Source organism: Lethenteron reissneri, chromosome 11, assembly GCF_015708825.2.
Source record: "Lethenteron reissneri isolate LAM-NWPU_2019-01 chromosome 11, ASM1570882v1, whole genome shotgun sequence".
NCBI lineage: Eukaryota > Metazoa > Chordata > Hyperoartia > Petromyzontiformes > Petromyzontidae > Lethenteron > Lethenteron reissneri.
The window spans coordinates 9,385,235-9,409,433 of record NC_083789.1 but is presented as its reverse complement, the minus strand read 5'-3'; the positions used below and the strand labels follow the sequence as shown (position 1 = coordinate 9,409,433).

The 24,199-nt window shown below is 48.1% G+C and overlaps 1 protein-coding gene across 1 annotated transcript; it reads right to left on the bottom strand.

Moving 5' to 3' along the window:
* Nucleotides 1–822: 822 nt before the first annotated feature.
* On the bottom strand, nt 823–23,769 carry GNPAT (glyceronephosphate O-acyltransferase). Its single transcript, XM_061550073.1, has 17 exons — nt 23,506–23,769; nt 17,614–17,817; nt 16,575–16,751; nt 14,909–15,038; nt 13,685–13,812; nt 12,671–12,746; nt 12,116–12,267; nt 11,039–11,169; nt 10,534–10,670; nt 8,700–8,786; nt 7,353–7,643; nt 5,998–6,077; nt 5,140–5,286; nt 4,453–4,555; nt 3,627–3,720; nt 3,032–3,090; nt 823–2,363 (listed from the first exon to the last, which is right to left on the bottom strand). Exons 2-17 carry the CDS (start codon nt 17,800–17,802, stop codon nt 2,320–2,322), a joined length of 2,025 nt encoding a protein of 674 aa, XP_061406057.1. The 5' UTR covers nt 17,803–17,817; nt 23,506–23,769; the 3' UTR covers nt 823–2,319.
* Nucleotides 23,770–24,199: the final 430 nt, after the last annotated feature.

The following is a 24,199-nucleotide window of genomic DNA, read 5'->3' as shown; positions in this document are numbered from 1 at the left end:
ACACGCAGGAGGCAGTGGCGGGTCTGGGCGAGAGCCTTCGAGTCTGGGAACTCATGACTCCAAGATGCTGATGAAGAAAGAAGCTGTCCCATCAGCCAGACCGGCTGAGAGGCAGGGAGAGTCCCTAGCTGCAGGGCTTCTGGTTGCATGCCCCATTTGTCAACAGCGCCTCCCAGAGTCGCAAATCAACAATCACCTTGATGTGTGCCTGCAGTAGGATCACCGGTGCGGCCAGCTTCCAGCTACTCAGGACGAATATACTACCTCCCGTGAGAAATTGTACTTTAGATTACAAAAAATGCTTAGGTGCAAGGTGACAACGTGTAGTATTAACTCGGCATGTTACGATTCATCCCTCTCACCACCAGAATTACAGTTGTCAGGAACCGGGGTCACGATTTAATGCAAGGTTCGATTATTTTTCTCATTTTCGTGGGATCTCTCCTCTGTCGTCTCATTCATTCCACACATTGCATATGCCTGATGATTACGAAACAGTAGCCCGTATGATGTACAGGATGTCGATTGAGACATATTTCTTATGTGTATATGAGTACCACGTGAGGTAGAGCACTGCTTAAATTGAATTGGCCTGTATATGCCATGCTGAACATACGTACACATGTTATTGTGTGTCCCACATGAACCATACAGCCCCAATTCAAATTAATCAGCACCGTCTACGCCATGTAGACCGAATTTTATAAACATGGGGCATGTGCCGATTGTAACCACTTAAATTTATATTTGAATGAAGGATAATTGATCAACTTTGAAAGACATTCATGGTGAGTCACCCCCTGTTGTATTAAATCAAGCATGTTAAGCGTGTACAATTGTTTTGCAGTTAACATTAAAACACTGTTAATGTACATGTGTTATACACAGATTTTAAATTTGCAAACGTCTTGCTTAAAAAAACTGAAAGCCTTATCAATGTAGCCAGCCTCCTTTAAATGAGCATTGTGCAAAATGTGTGTCTTGTTAAATGTTTAAGATTACTACTTGTCTTTTGTTTACATTAAAAAATTACATGAATAAAATGTTTTTGACTTTAATATCGTGCCATTTGTTTCATTTATTTACGATACTCTTATTTAAATCCCAGAAAACCTTAAAAAATAATGTCTCAATGGATTTCTTAACTGGTTTGAAAGGCTTCTTTATAGCAAAAATCCGCTGTACCGCATTAAAATATCCATCTTACAGGCCAAAGTACACACTCAAGCATTTAACATGAATCAAAAACAGATTTTTTTTTTCATTCAAGCTCTGTATCAGACGGACAATTTACATTTTGCAACATTTAGCAAAAAAACATCCCTTCCGAGCCCTCACCCCCCAAGAAAGGGGAAAAGAGTTCTGAAAACGTCAGCGAAGTGTTAACGACATAGCAGCATAGCATTATAAGATGTGCACGCAAGTAACTGTTGGAGCTTGTCAATCTGTTTGCCCGTCAGGCACGATCAAAACAATTAAGCACGATGACCGCACTTCGGCATGGTAGCATAAAAACCGGCGACGACGCGGTGAATTTCGATGCAACGTCTCGATTAATTGTCACCATTCAGGGTCACAACGTAACTTACAAATTACTTGTCCCTTTTAGTGCATGTGCAATCTATAGTGGTTATGAGTCTATAGATTAATTCACTTGCTACACTTACTTGAACCGGTTTTTGTCACAGGTGGCTTAAATCCCAGAATTAAAATCAGGATTCTCAGCGGGTTTCTCCGAATCCTGAGCCACCCGGCCACCTCACCGGTGATTTAATTAATCGGCGAATTTCCACATTTCTAATAATAACCATTAGACATCTCCGCGTTGCCCTTGGGCCAATCAATTGCTACTTGTCATATTTTCATTTCATAGACCAGAGGGTTACGACACAAGCATCTGTCAGATGGGCACAAGTTACTGCTCCCGTACTGAGTCGTTCCTACCCAGCCTAGAGAGGACTAATTCAGCTTAGGCCGATGGAAATGTGCAAGGCACCCAGTGATATTAACTGCGCAACAACCCTCACCGTTATCGTTCACCCCAAAACAAAACCAGCAGCAGCACCAGAGTTCGTGTGAGATGGCCCCAAAGCCAGCTCGACTGTGGCCTGCCACCACTAACCACCACTGCCGCCCACCACAACCACCACCGATACCACCATCAATCCCGCCACTACCGTCAACACAGCCAACACCTCCACGACCACCACTATGGCAAGCAAAATGTGCATGAACGCTCCTCAGTGCTCAACACTGTGCCAAGCTCTTCATTTGTGCGTAAACGGGCTTTCTTTCTGCGAGACGATCATTGACAAGTCTTCAGAGACGTGGCTGAAATTGGCTGTGAGTGGGTTGTAAGGTCGCTGAAAGAAATGAAAAACAAATATTACTGTACATAAACTTCTAAACGTTACAAAATACGCCTTCCCGATGCTGGTTTATCGGCAACGTGTCGTGAAACGAAGAATCAATTTGAATTTTTGTTCAGAGCAGTCGCAACCCATGGGTTAGAGAATGGCTCTAAAATAGATTTTGCACAGGGCTTCATCCAGAAAAATTACAATAGCGGGCTCACTTTCCCACACACTACTTGAGATCGGCATTTGATGGCCACAAGCTGACATTTGTCCTTATTCTAGGAGCTGCAATGTAGCCAAATGAAGCACACCATTGATTTTAACACAGGGTATTATTGTGTGTGTGAGCAGTCGTTAATGACTGGGCTGAGAAAATCAACTCGCCACACTTGAGAAACCGGTTTAATTACGAGCGACTGAAACCTGGACGCGGACCCATTGACCTGAACAGTGCAAGCTCAGTGGCTCCAACCTCTGAACCACTCGGTCACGATGCACAAACTCATTCTAAACACGTACACAGATTAATCAAATGCTATTGAACACAGTATTATTTGTTGTCCGTCCCCCGATGAAGCACGGTTGGCTATGTACGGTGCAAAAGAAGTACAACATACATATTCGATCTTAGATATATTTACAAACCAGTCTGAATGAATCGCACACACACTTACCAATCGATTTGGCCACTCTTTCCATCTGCTCGGTGATATTGTACCGCACACCTTCTTTCCTGAACATAAAAGAGCGACGTGAAAAAAATCTCACCACAACCACCGTAACACACAGCTTCGGCATTTTTAACCCCCAAACTGTTAGTAATGGAAAAATGTGCAATGCAATTGGCAAAAACAGAACGAAAAAATTTTGATTTATTTTCATTTATTATTTTATAATTTTTTACCTACGTGACTTTACCGAAAAAACCTAAGAGTAGGACGAAAAGGAACATTCGCCAGCACGGGAATGGGTCACAATGTTGTAATTACTGGCGAAACGTCGTACTCAGATTGTAAATGTCGTGGCTTGGCTCTCCAAAACACCGGTTAGTGCTGTACTCGTGACGAATTGGCCACGTTCTGTTTACGTGACAACCCTTACTGGTTGGCTGTGTCGGGTGGTGGCGGGTTTAACGACACATTCATATATTTACGCGATCTAATCCAAAAAATAAAAACCTCTATTATGGATGGTATTCGTCGCGAAAGCCTACGTGTTAAACAGCACTAGGGAGGGTTTGCGCAGAATCGTTGCCGTGTGTGCGCTCACCCTCTCGTCCTGCTCAGAGCCTTCAGTCGAACCAGGGCCGACAGGATGTTCCTCTGCAGGTTGCTGGACAGAGCCTCGTACTCCAAGAGTTCACCTGTTGTCAACAGGACACGCAGACAGCGACAACAATTTCCATTTCACCGTTGTTTAAATGCTGTTAGAAAAAAACTATTTACATGTATGTTGAACTTCTTTCGCACCATACGTAGCCAACTATACATGGCCAATCACTTGATCACACTGCTCGATAAGAGCCCCCTGCATGCTGTGCAGGTCATGGGGATTAATTGACCATGCTTCTTCACCAAGCTGGTCAGTGCAGGTTGGTGAATGTGTGGGAAGCAAAGACGTGGGTGCTTTGACGTACGGAAACAATGGGTTTTGCTGCACTGTTCTTTACCGCCCACAATGTCGCCCCCCAAAACATATAACACCTGGTATGCATGGTATTCACCCATCCAACTACTATCTAGGATAAGGCCTTGCTTTGGTTCGGAGATATCTGACAACACTCGGGGGATTCTGGGAAATTCGGTCATAGACAACTTCAGCATAATAAACACAATCTATTCCCGTAGGTGTCGTATTCGACCCGTGTACCTTAAAGTGTAAGAGTCGATTCGAATTTACATATCTCTAATTCATTACTAATTAGCATAGAGCGGCTGGCCCAGGCGCTGGTGTGAGAAATGAAATTGGGCTCCCTGTTCCCATATTATTCTCTCCGTCTTCGTAGTCCGGTGCCACGGTCGCCATTTGGGCCCGTGGCTTCCAGTGCAGTCGTACCGCCTGCACACTCGATAGCTACACCACTGGCGGGCGGCACCTGTGAGGATGAGCTGCATGGTGTGGTTCTGGAGGTCGGCGAGTAGCCGGCCCTCTGCGTGCACGCTGCCGCTCTCCAGCGTCAGCAGGTACCGACACACCACCTGTGCCGACCACGTGGCAACGGGGGACGACAGGGGTCAGGAGGTCATCGCATCAAAGCAGTGGATGTGGCCGGGTGTTGACCCCCTTACCCCCCCCCCCCCCACTCTCCCACCTGGAGTCTATGGTACAAAAACAACTGCCTCTGGAGAAAGCCACCAGCGCTGGGGATGCTTAAGCGTAACGTTGTGATAAATTGCGTAACGTTTGATCAATGAAATAAAATGAACATAGGAGGTAGCCAGTGTGGCTCAATGTTCGTTGGACAGAGTGGAGAGTTGGCATGGCTGGGTTTGATGCCAGCAAACCCGCACACGCTAAGGCTGGGTTCTCAAAAACAACGTGAATTTCTATTGTGCACCCGCAATGTGACAAGCCTCTCATAATCACAGTTATCCAGCCAAGGGGAACCCGCCAGTAGCAGCCGTCGCTGTGCAGCACTTGGTGAACAACACAGCGCCGGTGGCTCAATGGGCATTCGTCCGCAAGCGCGCTAGTTTTCACAATTAAGTAACTTTCTTTGTTAACGGGGCGATTCCTGGAGGGGTGCCCGAAGCACATCGACGCGTGAGCGAGCGCCGCCCACCTGGTAGGCGACGTGGAATGGGCGGAAGGCGTCGCGCAGGAACCGCGCCACCCTGGCGCCGGCGTCGGTGTCGGCGAGCGCCAGGGAGCCGGCCGAGTCCACCAGCGCCGCACAGCGCAGCAGCAGCGCCACCCCCTCCTCCATGTCCTGCGCGTCGTCGGGGGGGGGGGGAGGGGGGGGCAGCAGGGGGGGTGACGGAGAGTTGGGGGGGGCGGGGGCTGTTGAGATATCACTCACCACAGCCGCTTTGTCAATCCACTGCAGGATGAGGGCCCACCCACGCTTCACCAGGCTCGGGAGCAGAGAAGTACGGTTGCATGATGGCTTTTTCTGCGAAGCTCTCCATGCTGCCCTCTACATAGCCCCGCAACCTATAACAACTATTGTGCATGGCAATCGCCCAATTCAGCTGTGAACAAGGGCAAACCCTGGCTTAGCTTCGGAAATAGGCTAAGGCTTTAATTGGCCCTTAATCACAATAACAACAATAAACATGCACGTCCCGTTTGTCAATGTACCGCGGGATGAGGGCCCCCCCACGCTGTGCGGGTCGTAGGGGTGGTCTCCTGCCCCGCTGGGGGTGCGCTGCACACGGAGGGTTCGGTGGTACTCATTTTATCGACCCTAGATTAGCACGGTTGGCTAAGTACGGTGTGAAACAAGTTCAACATGCATACAACTCGTAACCTTACAATTGCGAGCTCCTCGCTCAACACCCGGCCGGATAGAATTGTGAGAAAAATGGCAAAGAATTATTGTGATAAAAAAAAAGAGAACCACCCCCAATGCAAAATATAAAAAGCAACTCTACGATAGAAAAAAAACACACGAGGTCGTCGCGCCTTTCCTGCCGGGTACCTTGATCTCGTTGTTCGGCACGAAGATGAAGTCGTCCTCAAACAGCTTCAGTAAGAAGCAGAAATGGGAGTAGACGATATCTGAGAGGAACGCGCACGCACGTCACCACCTACTCAGTCACTGCGTTGACAACCGTTGACACGTCCCCCTCGCTTCACCCAGCTGTGACACGAAATTAAAGCGATGTCATTTAACCAGGTTAAGCCCACTGAGCTACCTAGCCACAGATGAAAGCTCATCATCGAAGTGAAACTATTAAACAATACAAAATATATATTTTACTACATAAGGCCCACTGAGCTATGTAGCTGTTTTTCAGAAGCAGCCTGGCCACAAATGATAGCCCAACGAAGTGGCTTATCACGTAGAAATGTACAGCAGCCAAATACTCGAAACGCATGTTGGTTCTAAATGAGGGAAAACCGGAGAGAATGCGTAAACTCCAAATATACAGGCATCAGGGTTGGGACCGAACCCACGACCTCCTGTAAACCAGCTGAGGTGGTGAATATATCACCACCGCGGCGCGCCTGATATAATCGCCCCTGAAGTGGCTGATATCATCACCACATGTGGAAGTTTATAGCAGCAGCCAAATTATCTAAACGAATGTTGATTCTAAATGTGGAGGAGGAACCCGGAGAACAATCCATGCGACCACCACGGGAAGAGAGAGAACACGTGGACTCCAAATATACAATAGGCATCGCCTGGGTCCAGGATTGAACCCAGGACTGCATGCAAAGCAGGCGCGGTGCGGCACCCATTCCAGGTAAGAGTGTATCGATGCATCGATTAATACTGATTCTTAAGCTCACGATGTGCGCATCAAGATGTGTTCGTAAGAATTCATGTTTTTCAATTGTAATTCTTCTGTGGTTGGAAAACAGTGGTGCAGCGGTCAGCACATTGCACTATGAACTCAGCCAGCCGAGTTTGAATTCTGGCCATGGGCAACACCAGTTGCTAACACATCTCGATAGCACAAATCAGCATTGACGTTGTGGTCATCTCCTATTTGCAGGCTTGAGCCTGTGGTGGACATTCCACATTCCTATGGTGGGGGGGGGGGGGGGGTGGCGAGTCCATAGCTATCCGTAGGACAACCACTGTTGTTGAGAAGTCAACCACTGTTGAACTGCCCGACAAAAAGTGGTACTTTGTTTAATCAACCCCAGAGGTATATGGGATTTGAACTCACAACCTTCCAATTGCGAGCTGCTTGCTCAACCGCTGAGTCACCCGGCCGGATAAAATTTGGGATAAAAATGGCAAAAAATGATCGTGAAAAATAAAAAAACACAATACAAATATAAAAAGAGCAACTCTACAATAAAAATAGGAGGCCGTCGTACCTTTTCTGCCGCCGGGTGCCGCGTGGCAAGCCATGACAACGAAGGCCGGGCGCACGAGCAGGTGGAGCACGTGGTTGCGGTAGGCGGAGCACATGAGTTCCACGCATGCGCGCGCCAGCGCCGCGTCGCCGTCACGGGGCGGCGCCTGGCACGGCCACGCCAACCGCACGATCTCCGACCCTGCACGGGCGTCGCCACCGTCGTCACCGTCGCCGCCGCGACGCAGCGTGCTCGCGATGTTCCCGTGCAGCCTGACGCTATCCCGCACCACCGCCTCCAGCGGCTGTCCCTCTGCAAGAAGACGGCAAACAACCTCCTCCGTGACCCGCGTGGCTTTGGTCATCGGGGCCTTCGTTCAGTTTGGGGACTGATTTGATCGCGCGTGTGTATGTTTGCGTGTATGTTTGTGTGTATGTTTGTGTGTATGTATGTTTTTGTGTGCACATAGTGGGGAGCGGCAGTGCTATGGTTAGCGCGCTGCGCGACAAACCCGGCAACGTCAGTGACGATTATCAGAATCGGTCCTGGGCCTCTCCTAGGTCGATTCAGCCTCAAATGAGTACCTGGTGTGGTGTGTAAACATCCATGCTCAATCCACTGCTGCTAGACCAAGGCCTCCCCAATCTGTCTCCACCTCTCACAGGCCTGCGAAGTAACCAAAATTCCATAGAGCGTCTGCACACGAGCCGATATGAGACGACATATCACTGAACATCGACGTCGGAGCGCAGTGCAATACAATCATGGAGACATGACAAAAGTGTCCTTTATTTATCCGCAAAAAGCCTCGCTGAGCCTCTCAGGACAATTTTTCAGGAGGGTCCTGCATTGGGATGTTTTGTCAGTTCCGTAAATGTTTGCGACTTCGTGTGGGAAGAGAGTTGAGTTCCTGGATGAAACCCACACATGAAGAGAACACCTCTCAAAACACCGCAACACTGGATTCAATCCACTGCTGTACTCCCATTCTCCTGGCCACCTTTTGCATTGCAAGCCTATAATACCTGAAATTACTAGGAGTCTCCCAGCAGGCTCAATCCTGCTCGGCCTCCGAGCTTTGACAGGATCGGGTGGATTTTATTTTTCGATTTAAAGCTTTCGTGACTGCTTGTGTTGTGGCCGAAACGTCGTGAGAATTGTTTTATGTTTTAATGTTATTATTTTATTATTTCCCTTCTACGTGACTTTACCGAAGGATCGAGCGGGTTCAGCGTTGAGACTTGATCGCGATGCCTCACAAGAACTGCGCGTCGGCAAGGTGAGTAACGTCAACCCAAGAGCAGCTACAACGACCACGACAAGAAGTGGAGCGCAAGGGACCAATTATCAAGAGCCATCCATGCTTACCTGGCCAGTGCAGAAAGGCTCCAAACTTCTCGATGAGGCAACGGAGCCACTGGACCTCAGCCAAGAGTAGAGAGAACTCAATTTCACCTGTGGCTCACACACACACACATCCATATATACATACACGTGTAGTGTCAGCAATTTAGAGGCAAGGGGTCCCAGGAGGCACCTTCTTTATTAACACCTTCACAAGTTCACGGGTTCGCCCTCGCGCTCTCCATAGTCGTCTAGCCGAGCCTAAACACAACCCTGACTGCGTAACACCGATGGCGCCGACCGAGACGGTCAGCAACTATCCGTCCACCCAGTATCTAGCGAAGACGACAACGAGACGAGTTCACTCCCCAGAACCGGCAGCCGCGAGCTCCCGCTCTCAGCTGATTTTATGCGACCCAGCATGGCCTGGCTCCGCCTTGGCCGCGCCTCCCTTCTTAAACCCACTAGCGAGTTCCAGGGGCTTCCAGATGGGGTCTTCCATGACCCTTGCCCCAGTTCCTCCGCCCTGCCGACACACCCGCATATACACTCACCGGCGTGTATACTGCTCGTCCACCGGAGTTGCTGCTGCTGGACAGCAGCTGGCGCTATTACACTACACATGTATTTATACGGTCCCCCGCCCCACCCCGGTATCGCTGTTGTCGACTGTTGGGATCCCCTGTATTGAACTCTGCATATGCTCTTTGCCACCACCTTTAGAGGTCGGATTGACACACGAAGGGGTTGGTGTGAACAGGACCATGCCAGGCCGCCTTTGTCTCCCCATTGGCGATATTTACGTATCGCACAAGGTACTCACTTAAGGCAAAGTCGACCTAGTGGAGGCCCAGGACCAGTTCGGATAATCGTCACTTATGTTGGCCGTGAGGGGGAATGTAGCTCGGGTTGTCGGGTTAGCAGCGCAGTGTGCTAAGCATGGTGCCACCGCTCCCCATAAACACACACCCACATGTACACACCCACGCACGTATACAAATGTTGCACAAAAGCCGAAAGCTCGGTGGCTAAGCCAGGCACATTTGCATACAAGAGAACACACTCTCTAAACGTTAATATGTACCTGTACGTGCATTGCTCATGGTCTCAATCCAATGGACCCACTGTAGTTTGGCAATCACTCTCAAACGTGTGCTCCAATAGAGTGAGAATAAATTATGATGGCATGGGTATGGAATATCAGCGGCATGCTTTGGGCACTTTTTCCAAGAGATTAAATGACTCCTTTGGGAACAACAATGGGAGCTCTCCACTCTGCTCCTTTTGCAAAGGAGACCTGGGTATAAAATATACAAGCAGGGGGCTGGGGGGAAAAGCGGAGGCATGGGGTGGGGGGTAGTGCAGTGCAGGGACTGCTAAACGGTGACGGACTGGGATGAAAAAAATCGACCCAGGCATTTGTAAACATAGCGGGCCCAAATTGCCGTGCGATCTCATTGGCCCATTTGGGCTGGCCCAAAAAACAAATGGGCCAGTGATGGAATGAAGCCTACATATTAGAGGTAATGAAATATTTAAGTAAATAATAAAAATATCTATTAAAATATACATTTTTATATATCTTTAATATTATTAAATATAACAAAATATAAAAATATATTTTAAAAATATATTATTGAAATGTTTTACTTTTACTCTGATCACATTTGCAATTTCTTCACAGAGTCAGGCCCTTGGAATTGACCGGCCCACCGGGCATTTTCCCGGACTGCCCGATGGTCAGTCCGGGCCCTGTCGCTAAAGGCTTTAGAAGCAGTGGGTCACAGACTCGGTTCTCTTCACTCACCCAAACCACCCTCACGCCGGAAGGCACGGCTCCTCGCCCAGGCTCGCTCACCGTGATGCTGCATGAGGATGCTGGCGATGAGGGCCCAGGGGCTGGCCACCATGCCGTGCTGCTGCGTGCGCACCATATGGTGAGCAATGTCACGCGCAAACACCAACGTGCTCTCCGGCGGACGTAGGGACAAGTGTCTGCCGGTATGGTGGGGGGGGGGGGAGAGGAGGGGGAGAACGAGTGTGGTTAAGTATGGTCAAACTCCTAGAAAAAACTAAAACCCTCTGACCAAGAGGCACTAGGCGGCCTTCATCCAGCAGTAGATTAACAGAGAGCACCGTACAGTAAGTAGTACATCGCATTACTACTTGACGCAGCACATACGCCGGTTGCTTTTCGAACGCCACGCCAGAGACGAAGACAGCTCGTATCAGACTCCCGAGATGGGTTTCTCACATTCCCTCAAACACAGGAGTGAATCCGATTAGTTAGATTTTTTTATTCGCAGGTGCGAGGGGAGTGTGCGGTGAGGGGGGGGGGGGGGGGGGGTGAGATCAAGGCCCACCTGGGCGTCAAGTTGTAGCTCTTGGAGTCGATGCGGCCATTGGCCAGGGCCTTGAGTGAGACGGGAGCATGGAAGTAGAGGTGCACGCTGCCGTAGTCCTCCCTGAGCACCGAGCGGGCCTTCAGCAAACCCTGCTCACGCAGAGAGAGAGAGAGAGACGACAGCAGAGATTCGCCGAATTAAACCGTGGATCTAAATCAGTGAGGGTGTATCGAATCGCAAGGGGGAGAAGGGCCGGCAATCGACGTATTAAAATGTACGGGAGCGATTTAACAATGACATCACAAAAATGCCATAATGGTGTGCTTAACCATAACTTTGAAGTATATGTTTTTAAACAGTAATGATGGGGAGGCCACTACACTTTACTCGGTATGGAGCTACAAGGCAAGGTAAAGTTACGGTGCTGAAATGATTCACTCAAGCCACTGCTGATGGAAAGGCCTCAACTACAGAGCCCCACCCCCCTAGAGGATGATTAGCCTCATCTTCCACGCTGACCAGAGGCCCTGGAAGAGGAGCCGATACCCACACTCTACCCCATTGCACGCGACCTGCCGACCATAGACTGGGTGCACAGAGGCAGGAGGGCCATTTAAGAAGCTTCCAACGTTGTTTCAACTCCCGCGTCGGGAGATGGAATCGAACCGGCGAACCTCTGTAACAGCAGGTCCAGCACCGCTCACCGTTACTCTGCTGCGGCAGCATCCCTTGCCGTCTATTGACTCGCGTTAATTGGGTGGCTGATGCCGCAAGGGTTCTTTGTGAGAAACACTTCAGCATCTGCAACAGTTCCGCTGAGCGATTCCCACGGCCTGGCGCACAGGTTGGGGCGAAACTCTTCTTCTTCTTTCGTATGGATTAATTAAAGATGTAATTTTAGATTTGTTATCCACTCCATTGTTTGTTCAAAAGCAGAGTGGATCTCGTCCATTCCTCCTTGAAAGGACTGAAGGAACCACTTCCCGACAAGACGAGAGCAGTTTGAATTCCCGGGTGGCGTCCACCCGTCAATAGAGGAAAAACCTCCGCCGTGAAACGGCGAGGTGACGCGAACGCCGGTGCCGTGGCCCGTACCGACGTCGACTCCTTGGGCTTGGGAACCCCGAGGAGCTCGCGTGCATAAAGGGCCTCCTCCAGCAGCCGGTCGTAGCTGATGCTCACGGCCACGGCGTACGTGTCGTACACCTCTCCGCGCAGCATGGGCTCCAGCGCCATGTTCAGCAGGCCTGTCTCACCGCCACCGCAGTTACCGCCGTTACCACCACAGCCAACGACGTAATTACCACTGTTACCAACGTTATCACTACCACCGCCACCACCGTTACCACCATTTCCACCGCCAACACCACCACTATTGCCATTGCCGCCGCCACCACCACCTCCACCACCGCTGCCAACACTACTGCCACCACCGTCACCACAAGGTTAAATCAATCAATCTGTTATTTATATGGTGCACTTCACGTAAATAAAGGCAACTTGCTTTACATAAAGTAATATTCAGGAATGCCCAACACTTAGGCTGCACAAGCGACGAGAAATTTCGTTTAAAATATCAACAGAGCAACGTTACTCCGGGGAATGTAATTTAAGCAAATCATAAAAGCTTATGTTACGGTAAAATCTCACCCAGCTTGGGTGGGAGAGACTTGTTTGTGCGACTGCGAGTTCCCTCCAGGAAGAACTCTACAGGGGCATCTCCGTTCTGCACACAGCACACCACACAGCAGGCAGAGTCGACACGCCGTGCAGGATTATAGCCGAGTCGGCATGTCACGCTCACGTTGAGTCTCGAAGCAAATGTTTTTTTCCGTAAGCGTGTTTTATCGTCTTTCGAGAACCCATAATGCAGTTGGGAATATCAAAAGGAAGTAGGAACAACATGTAAGGTATAACAGGCCGGGTGTAACGCACCCTCAAATATTGGGAATTAACGAGGGAAACCGGGCACGCCACCCTGCCGTGGTAGGGGCAATGATGAAGAGCAGTGTATTTAAGGGGGAGGGAGAAAATGTGGAAAAGGGGAGGAAGAGTGTAACCGAACAGAACCCAAAATAAACCAACATAAACGCGATGTCCGAGTTTGTCAGTTGCGTTATTGCCCAGGAGCAACGGTTATCCCGTGCGTTAGGAAGGGTGGCATAGTAGTGTCCAGATTCCATCCCAAAGTATTTGACTCTTAAGAATTTGCTGTCACGCTCGGGAAAAAATAATTGCCCGTGGAAGCGGACACCACAGAGCTACATCTGAGATCCCGTTCAAGTGACCTCTGGAAAAAACAGCGCAGCGGAGTCCTTTCCTCCAGAGTCTGAGACTGCAGAAGAGGATCGCATGGTAGGAATTTGACAATTCGTCGATTCTTATAGATACAAATTTATTCGTAGGTTCGCAACGCGCGTGTACGCACGCGAAACTGCGTGCGTGAAATTCCACAGGCGTGGGCATTTCTAGTGAAAAACAATGGGATGTAGGGAATAAACGACGAGTAACGGGAGGCGAGACACGGGGCCCACGGGAGCCCAGGCAGGGCCTGCATCACTATCCCACCCCCTACTGGACATCCGTGAAAATGAGCTTAATTAGGCTCATCGTATTTCTCCAGGATAAATCAAGATTCCGATTCTGATGCTATCGTGCTCTCACCCGCAGCACGGCTTGCACGTACTCGCTAAACACAAGCCAGTACAGTGCATTGTTGCCAAACGAGCGACGCATGAAGAAGGCGCCGGCCATTCGCAGCATCTCGCCCACGATCTTCATCCCTTGAAAGTCTGTGGAGGTGATTGGGGAGGGGAAGGAGGGGGGGCGAGAGTGGGTAGGGTACAGATGGATTGTTGCATCGTAAGACTGTGAGAGATGGTGACAGCTCGGCACAAACCTCAACCAATAATGGATTGATCGATCTTGATTTGAAGCTTTCGTGACTGCAGGAATCCGTACTCTTTGATTCTTTCGGTAAAGTCACGTAGTAAAAAATAAATTAAAATAAAACAAATTACGACGTTTCGATTGCAACACAAGTAATCATCATCAGGTGTGAAAACCACAGCAAGAACATTTTTTAATTTTTTATTCATTTCTAACTACGTGACTTTACCGAAAGAACCAAAGAGAATGGATTGATCGTGGCTAACGATGGCCTTTAAAAAAAATATCTTGATTTAATATATCCCTTCTCTTGCACACATGGTTTGCGAACACCGCGCGGTTTGGCGTTATATTTCTGATATGGACTTAACCACACGTGCAGTCCCAGCACGTGTGGTTAACGGACTCGGTGTGACTTGGTGCTCCAGCGTTGATGATGTGCATCACCTGCTAGTGGTACTTGAATGGTGCATGACTTGAATTTTATTTTCCTCGAATGTCTTTGCTGCTCAGTGTCTGCAATGTCATTAATTATACGCTGCTGCAACTTTCTTTCTTTTCCATTTACTTTTTACACACCAGTCCTCTCACAGCTCTAATCTTGCAAACCAGCGTATGGCCGGGATATCTCTTAAATTTCGATTTAAAGCTTTCGTGACTGCAGGGATTCATCTTCTTGGTTCTTTCGGTAAAGTCACGTAGAATGGAATTAATAAATTAATAAAAATAAAACATAATAAAATAATTCTCACGACGTTTCGGCCACAACGCAAGCAGCCGTCCTCAGGTGGAGGGCAGGTCTGTCGAGTAGACAGACTCTGTCTACTCTGTCTGAAATGTTTTATTTTTATTATTTTATTATTTCCATTCTACGTGACTTTACCGAAAGAACCAAGAAGAGGAATATCTCTTCTTAAGCGAAGTCTACCCATAGAATAAAATAAAATCAATTCAATCCATAAATGCAACGTTGCACGCCGTGCTTCGTGTGTGCCATACCCATGCCGGCGGCGATCACCGGCAGTGGCAGATCGTAGGTGTAGAAGATGTAGGACAACATGAGGAAGTCGATGTAGCTGCGGTGGCTTGGCAGCAGCACGACCGGGTACTCCTGTACAGCCTTCTGTATCTGCACACCGGGCAGTGCCGAAGTCAACGCTTTCAACGTCATCCTAACGACACACCACGCAGAGTCTCCTTCCGATGGTGTTCATAGTTTTAGACTAACCAGGTGAGCAAATAACCCAGGAAGCGCCCGACCGTGTCAGGTCTCGGACGCTAAGCAGGGTTGAGTGGATAGCTCGTGGATGGGACCACGTGTGCCAGAGGGGACGACACCCAAGGAGATGGAGCGATGAAATCACTTTGTGTGCGGTTTCTCAGTGGATTTCCTCATCGTAGGACATTAAGGGTCGGCAATGGCTTTGGGAGGCCTTTATCCAACCATTAAACAATAATGGCTAATGATGATGATGTGAAAGACTCAACACAGAATATCCCTGGGTTTGAGCTTCCATTTTGCTCATTGTCCACCCTAAATCGCATCCGCGCAAACCATGGCGGATGCGGATACCTGATGCACAAATCGAAAATTAAAATCTCTCCAGTGTGCGACTGTGGTCATCCAGAATCGACCATATACAACATATAACGACGCAATGCCCAATCCACAAAGACAAAGGAGACATCACAGCGATAAACTCCGCTGCTGGTGATGCGGTTGTCTGGCTTGACCACCTGAATGTGAAATCAGCCAAATAAAAGAAGATGATGATTAAACTTATATCTTCTCTACAGTTCCCCCATCTCTATTTTCTCGTGTATCTCGCTTCCACCTCACTCATCCGTATATTTCTCTCCGAGCTATATTTCTCGATCGGCTAGAGCTCAGCAGTGCCTCCACGGGTCGTGCCTGTCCCGCGAGTTGCCAGCTGAAGGATCCTGACACACGGCGTGTCCTACACAGGCACGTGCATTGCGATGAGGGTACGTGCGTTTTTTTGTAACCACTCGTAAGAGGGGGTGCCGTAGTGGCGAGATGTTAACTACCTCGCCCGGTATACAGGGGGTCGTGGGTTCAATCCCGACCCTGACGACGCCTATATATTTGGAAGTTTGCATGTTCTCCCCGTGGTCGTGTGCATTTTTCTCCGGGTCTTCCAGGTGTTCCCTCCCCGTTATGCACCAATATGCGTTTATAGTATTTGGCAGCTGTAAATTTACACTTGATAAGCCACTTCGTTGAGCTATCATTTGCGGCCAGATCGCTCCTGAAAAAGAGACATGTAGCTCAGTGGGCTTTATCTTGTCAAATAAAAATAGTTTATCGTTTAATTATAGTAATATGAGTGTGGTCGTCCGGGATAGGCCACGTGTTGAACATTTCTTGTCCGAATCCTTTGCCGAGTATTGCCAACTGCGGGCATCTTCCAAAGCAATTGAAGAGAAGATGCCCGCCGTAGCGTATGGCAAAAGTTTCAGACAACAAATGCTCAACACGTGGGGCCCCCTAAGCTGGAAGATTCCACGTAAATTGCCAACAGATCCGTTTACGTGGGCGGTGAGCCACCAGTCAAGAGTTGAAGAACCCCACACCGGAGCACGGTGAGGTGGGGATTGGGGGGGGGGTGGGAGGTGCGATGGCGTCGGCTGAGCTGGTCGGTACCCGTTGCAGGCCTTCCTCGTTAAGCCGCACGCTGCGGAACAGAGCCTTGAAGGTCTTGCTGAGGGTGAGCGCGAACGTGCGGATGATGCACATGCGCTGGTTGTGTCCCATCTCCTCCAGGATGTCGCTCGCTCGCTCCGTGATCACCTCCACAGGCTCTCCGCTCTCTTGAGCCTCCTGCCTCGCAGCACGTGCATTCGTGTGAAATGTAATTTATATATATATCTTTTTTCGCCCCAAATTATGTCACGAGAGTATAACCCTTCGTATTCTTGGTTCTTTCGGTAAAGTCACGTAGAAGGGAAATAATAATAGAATACAAATAAAACATAATAAAATAAAATTCTCACGACGTTTCGGCCACAATGCAAGCAGCCGTCAGAAAGACATTTAGGACGCTGGCTTTCCGACAGCTCTGTTTCTTCACCTGAGGCCGGCTGCTTGCGTTGTGGCCGAAACGTCGTGAGAATTTTATTTTATCATGTTTTATTTTTATTACTTTATGATTGCCATTCTACGTGACTTTACCGAAAGAACCAAGAATATGAATCCCTGCAGTCACGTAAGCTTTAAATCGAAGTATAACCCTTCGTGTTTGAGAACAGCCCGTGGAACAGGACATCGCAAAGCTATCTTTGAGATCCCTTCAAGTGCTCCACACAATCGAGGGCGGTACTTTACCTACCACCCGTTCTGCATACCAGAGTAATGCTCGTCGTATGACAGTCAAACGGGTATTTCATTTTTAAGAACGGAAATTTTAGACAAATTGAGCGTAAAACCAAATTTCACTTTGTACAGTTACTGCTGCTTGGATTCGAACCCTGGTTCTCTGCGGTGGCAGCTCGGCGTGCTCTGAACTCTGTTGCTTTTAAAATTCATATTCCAACGACGGGGACCTTAGCTGTCCATTCAATTACCAATTCACTTCCCCGATTTTGCTTCCCTTGCCGAGTCAATTGCTCGCTCTACCCATCGCTGCCTTGCCCCCTTCCGTACCCGTCCCCTGCAGCCGCCCACCAGTGCCCTGGCTCCGCACCTGCCGTATGAAGTCCTGCAGGCGCTCCGAGTGGAGCACAGCGCTCTTGAGCGCGGCGGGCGAGCGCAGCGAGTGGTAGCGGTACGACGGGGGGGCGTAGCGGCGCAGCGAGAAGCGCACGTCGCTGGACGCCCGCCGCTCCTCCAGGACATCCTCCATGTCGTCGCGTTTGTCCGCTCGCAGCATCATCCTGCCGGGTGCGACCTTGGGTGGCACGGCAGAGGCGCGGCGCACCGCATCACACAGCGCTACACACCTCATAACACTGTGCGCACATACTCTTTGGTTCTTTCGGTAAAGTCACGTAGGTAGAAAAATAATAGATCACGACGTTTCGATCGCAACACAAGCAATCGTCATCAGGTGGGACAACCACAGCAGGAAAAACTGCACACAGCTGTACCCCGTTGCACCCTGCTGCACCCCGCTGCACTATGATGTACCCCGATGCGGACCGCTGCACAATGAACCACCCCACTGCGCACCGCTGCACAACGCTGCACACCGATGCACAACGCTTCATACAGCTGCCTCCCTTCTGCACACCGCGGTGCAACAAGGCGCAACATGGCACAGGGCAGACGAGAGCAAACACTTTTTTTCTACCGCGATGCAATCCAGAGGTGGCCGGTTTGATGCGATCGCAATTACCCCCCCCCCCCGACTCCGTCCACCCAGCAGCTCTTGTGTAGTTGGGTAAAGCGTGGGTACTCTCACCTGGAATGACTGTGAGAGTCGGCCAAAATACGCACGAAGCCCTACCGCGAGCAGTATTGAGCATATTCTTGGTTCTTTCGGTAAAGTCACATAGAAGGGAAATAATAAAATAATAAAAATAAAATAATAAAAAAGAAACAATAAAATTCTCACGACGTTTCAAATTTGAAAACAAAAAATATTTCTTGCTGTGGTTTTCACACCTGATGATGATTGCTTGTGTTACAATCGAAACGTCGTGATAATTTTATTGTTTTTTTTTTCCCTTCTATGTGACTTTACCGATAGAACCAAGAATATGAATCCTTGCAGTCACGAAAGCTTTAAATCGAAATTCAGTATTGAGCAAGCAATTACAGTGCTGGGCCTTCAGATTTTTACTGCGATGCTCCTGGTAAATGAAACAACAATGTACGCACGAAAAGTACTTTTGTTAATCCACTGCTGGATGAGAGCTTCCCCACGCCCCGTGCGGGTCCTGGGGGGATCGTTTGACGACACTTTACCACAGTGGTCAATGCGAGATGGTGAAGGTGGGGATGAAAGATGCAACAGTGGATTTAGCCTTACTGCCCACACCATAGCACTACTGTAAGTACAGTACTGTCTTTTTTTCAAGTGGCCTTTTAAATATATATGTAGAGTACATCAATCAAATTGCCAATACCGTTTACTCTGTAATCTTGTAACCAAAATCTCAACAAGTGGTGTTCATCTTCCGTGTATTTTTACCTGCATCACATACAGACCCTGTGGATTATATTGTAATGTAATGATAAACCCACCACAATGCCCTTTGGATACTTCAGAAATATTTGCACACACCGAACAAAAAAAACTAATTTTTTGACTTTCCGCCAATTTCTATGTAAATTATCACAGGGTCCACATAGTTCAATGTGGTCAGCATTACATGTACAGTATATGCAATCTCGAAATGCCATCATCATGCAAGTGCAGCCAATGTCAATTGTCTAATTCTCTTACTTTATTCAAGCATCTGCTGTAGGTGTGCAATGTATGACACGATCGAGGGCAAGCAGTTGCGATTTCCCGGGGTCAAATCAATGTAATAGCGGAACAATTTCAAGATCTCATTCAAGGTCTTCAATATCCTCCGTGAACTTGTCCTCACTGATCTCATTCTACTCCCCTCCACGCAAACTCCTACCTCTCCCCTCTCATCTCACTCTACTCCCCTCCACGCACACTCCCACCTCTCCCCTCTGATCTCACTCTACTCCCCGCCACAGTACCCAGAGTGACCCCACCATGCATACGAGAGGATAACACTAAAACACTTGCTGTGCCGCCATCTCCTTGGCCAGCTTGCAGCCCAGAAAATGTGCAAATCTCACACATCTGGACGTGAAGCACCAACCCATATGTCCAAAGTGCAGGATTGCCGACGAGCGCCGCCATCATCACGCCAAGGCTCAACGTCAGCAAAGCCAGTGATCTGCCTTTATCCAGAAGACAAAGTTCATTTTGCTGTCAGCAAAGCGATACCAACCGCTATCTATAACCACTGGCGCATGGCCAGTCATTGCTGGTATGCCGGTTAACAGTCCTTCACGGTGCAAACATAGCTCTTCATGTAAAAAAAAACCGGCTTCTTAATAGAATTGGCCAAACATCCCAATGCAGAACAATCCTGAGAACAAGTACTCATTGAATGGATAAATAACATACCGTATAAAGTTATTATTTTCAATAAGCCGAGCGGTGGCGCTGTGGTTTGTGCACTCAGCTTTGAACCTGACCATCTGAGTTCGATTCCCAGCCACAGCAGATTCTTTATTTATCCTGGAGAAATCCAATGAGCTATGAAGCTCTTTTTCACAGATGTCCATTTTCACAGGTGAGCATTATTATTATTAATACTGGAAGACCACCTTTGTTGTTAAATATAGCCAAGTGCAGCTTACAATATTCTATGTTTAATTTACACGTATATTTTCTGCTTCTTGTTGATACAATGCTGAAGGTCTCCCCATGCTCTTAAGGTAATGTGGGTTGTTTTCTTTGACCAAACTTCACCATGAATATCAGTGCAGGTTGGCAAAGGGTGGCACCCAGGAAGATTCAGACATCACTCACCACTGAGGTGAGCCATGGCTGGGAATGTCCTCTGTGTAATCACGAAATACAGACTAGCATTGCAAAACATTTACGTCCAGTTAACAAACCAGTGGCCAAATAAACCACGATGAACCCCATCTCAAAAGCGAAGCGGGATTGAGTATTTGCACGAACGACTAACTACCCTGCATCGCAGGTGCTGTAGGTTGCTGATCGACAAGTAGATGGGCAGCAAAAGGCTACGTCACAAACCAGCTATACCAAACCAGTTATATAATGTAGCACTGTGTTTCTAGACTCCCACATCTCTCCCTGCCTTCACCACTCGCTGCTGACCAGCTCGGTGAAGTTTGCCGAAGGTTATTCGCCTCGCTTGGTCAAATAACCACCACGACCCCCGCAAGGCGTGGGGAGGGCGGCCCTCAGCCATTGACAGCAAGCACGGTTGGCTACGTACGGTGCGAAAGAAGTTCAACGAACATGTATACAGCCGTGGAGACTGAATGCAGGCGTCTTTTATTCTGTGGGTGTGTGTGTCTTTTTCTCCCGTGTTTGCGTGCGAGAGGATTCGTGTATGTGTGTGTGTCTCTTGTGTCCACGCTGCTCTGTAATAGCATCACCCCGTGAGCTGTCCTCTCACACACAAAGGTTGAGCTCCTCTGATACAAACTTCTGAAGTGGACATGAAACTACAAAATAAACTAAAAACTATTTTTTTTTACCAGGTAAGGCCCACTGAACTATGAAACTAAAAATGAACTACGAACTAGTTTTATTTTACCAGGTAAGGCTCACTGAACTATGAAACAAAAAATGAACTACAAACTAGTTTTATTTTACCAGGTAAGGCTCACTGAACTATGAAACTAAAAATAAACTAAAAACTATTTTTATTTTACCAGGTAAGGCTCACTGAGCTATGAAACTAAAAATGAACTAAAAAACTAGTTTTATTTTACCAGGTAAGGCCCACTGAGCTATGAATCTAAAAATAAACTAAAAAACTAGCTTCATTTTACCAGGTAAGGCTCACTGAGCTATAAAACTAAAAATAAACTAAAAACTTTTTATTTTACCAGGTAAGGCTCCCTGAGCTATGAAACTAAAAATAAACTAAAAACTATTTTTATTTTACCAGGTAAGGCTAACTGAGCTATGAAACTAAAAATAAACTAAAAAACTAGTTTTATTTTACCAGGTAAGGCCCACTGAGCTATGAAACTAAAAATTAACTAAAAACTATTTTTATTTTACCAGGTAAGGCTCACTGAGCTATGAAACTAAAAATGAACTAAAAAACTAGTTTTATTTTACCAGGTAAGGCCCATTGAGCCATGAATCTAAAAATAAACTAAAAAACTAGCTTTATTTTACCAGGTAAGGCTCACTGAGCTATGAAACTAAAAATAAACTAAAAACGTTTTATTTTACCAGGTAAGGCTCACTGAGCTATGAAACTAAAAATAAACCAAAAACAATTTTTATTTTACCAGGTAAGGCTAACTCAGCTATGAATCTAAAAATAAACTAAAAACTAGTTTTATTTTACCAGGTAAGGCCCACTGAGCTATAAAACTAAAAATAAACTAAAAACTATTTTTATTTTACCAGGTAAGGCTCACTGAGCTATGAAACTAAAAATAACCTAAAAACTAGTTTTATTTTTACCAGTTAAGGCCCACTGAGCTATGTAGAATAGCTATTTTTTAGACGCGACCAGGCCACAAATGATAGCTCAAGTGGCTTACTACGTGGACATGTTTTGCAGCCAAACACTCTACAGGCATGCTGTTTCTAAATGTGGAGGGGGGGAAACTGGAGGACCCGGAGAAAAATCCGCACGACAAACTGAGAAAACATGCAAACTCCAAATATACAGCAGCAGGCGTCAGGGTCGGGATCAGAAACCCACGACCTCCCGTATACCAGGCGAGGTAGTTAACATCTCGCCACTGTGGCACCCATGACTTCCACGATGTGTAAGCTTACCCTGTTTCTTAGCAAGGAGGCTTTGTGCGATACTTTGTGTCGCCTCGCTCTGACTTAGAAGTCAAAGCAAGCCGCCACTGTTTTGCACACACACACACAGCCCTTGTCAATGGGCATGTTGTCTCAGAATAATCTGGGCTACTCAGATGCGTCCTGAGTTGGGAATATTTACGAAGCCCCTACTCTAGAGATAATTAAAGCAGCTAGACAGATCTGTATGTTTAACTTCTTTCGCACCGTACGTCGCCGACCGTGCTAATCAGATCTCCTGAGTCTCGACGCATTCAGGAGCTCCATCTCCAGTACAGACTCTGTGTGGTTGAAGGGGGCTTTGACAAGATAGCTAATTTTGATTTAAAGCTTTCGTGACTGCAGGGATTTATATTCTTGGTTCTTTCGGTAAAGTCACGTAGAAGGGAAATAATAAAATAATATAAATATAAAAAATATAAAAACATTCTCACGACGTTTCGCCTGCAACACAAGCAATCATCATCAGGTGTGAAATCCACGGCAAGAAAATGTTTATTTTTATATTATTTTATTATTTCCCTTCTACGTGACTTTACCGAAAGAACCAAGAATATAAGATAGCAAATGTCGTGATTAACTCAGCCCCAACCTGCTACCCTCACCACCACCATCACCACCACCACACTCACCAACCACGCCACCACCGCCCCTAAGTCAACGCGGTGGCGTTGAGAGTGACACACGCAAAGTGTCGCGTGGTGCGGTGTGTACGTGTGTGTGTGTTAATGTGGACGCGTCGTGCAAATGGGTCACGCGTGGCGCGGTTCGTGGTGGTGTGTGCGCGTTGCCTGCTCGTGTGGCGTTCGTCATGCACGCGCGCGTCAACTGAACGTGCACATGCATGCGTCGCGTGAAGAATACACCACGTGCTTTGCCGCGTGTCACGACGTGTCAAGCGCACAGCGTGGGGGTTGTTGAAGGTGCCACGGTGACACGTGCACGCGGCATCATGTTTAACTAGTCGTAAGAATGTGTCATGCGTATAGCTGCTGCTGCTGCTGCCTCACACCGTCGCCCCCAACAAGGGCGAGGAAGTAGCAACTCACCCAAAGTGGTGAAGTAGCAACTCACCTTAAGTGCTGGGGTGGGGGGGGGTGGTCCAGCAAGGATCGGGGCTTCAGTGGTGGCCACGGCCGATCAGACGGCAGCAGCAGCAGCAGCAGGAGCAGCAACGGGAAGAGCAGCTGGAGCAGCAGGAGCAGCAGCAAGAGGAGGAGCTGGAGCAGCAGCAGCGGCAGCAGGAGCAGCAGCAGCAGCGGCAGCAGCAGGAGCAGCAATAGCAGCAGCGATCGCTCCACGCCTGCCCGCCGCCATGCCTGGCCCTGACCCCACCCACACCACCCCACCCTACGTCACAGGGAGACTCCCACCCTACGTCACAGGGAGAGAGGGGGGGCCACGTGGATTATTGTTGGGCTCGGGATTCAAAGTTACCGACTGCGGGGGGGGGTGGGGGTGATAGGAATGGAAGTCAGCATGCCTGTTAACTCCTTATCAGTGCCCGACCTTATTACAGACCCAATTCGGACATTATTGGTCAACCCCGTGTCCCTTAATACATCTCAACGTTCATCCTGCAAAGTTTCATCGCAAGAGAGAAACACAAATAGACAAACAAAAAATGTTGCCCCGTATTAAAACGGCTGTACGGCGTATGGACCTGAAAACTCAATTTCCCTGTACAAAAATACGGGTATGAATTAGGGTTAAGGTTTGGACTTGAGTAAAGTTAGGGCTGGGGTTTAGACCCAGAGGGTTAGAGATA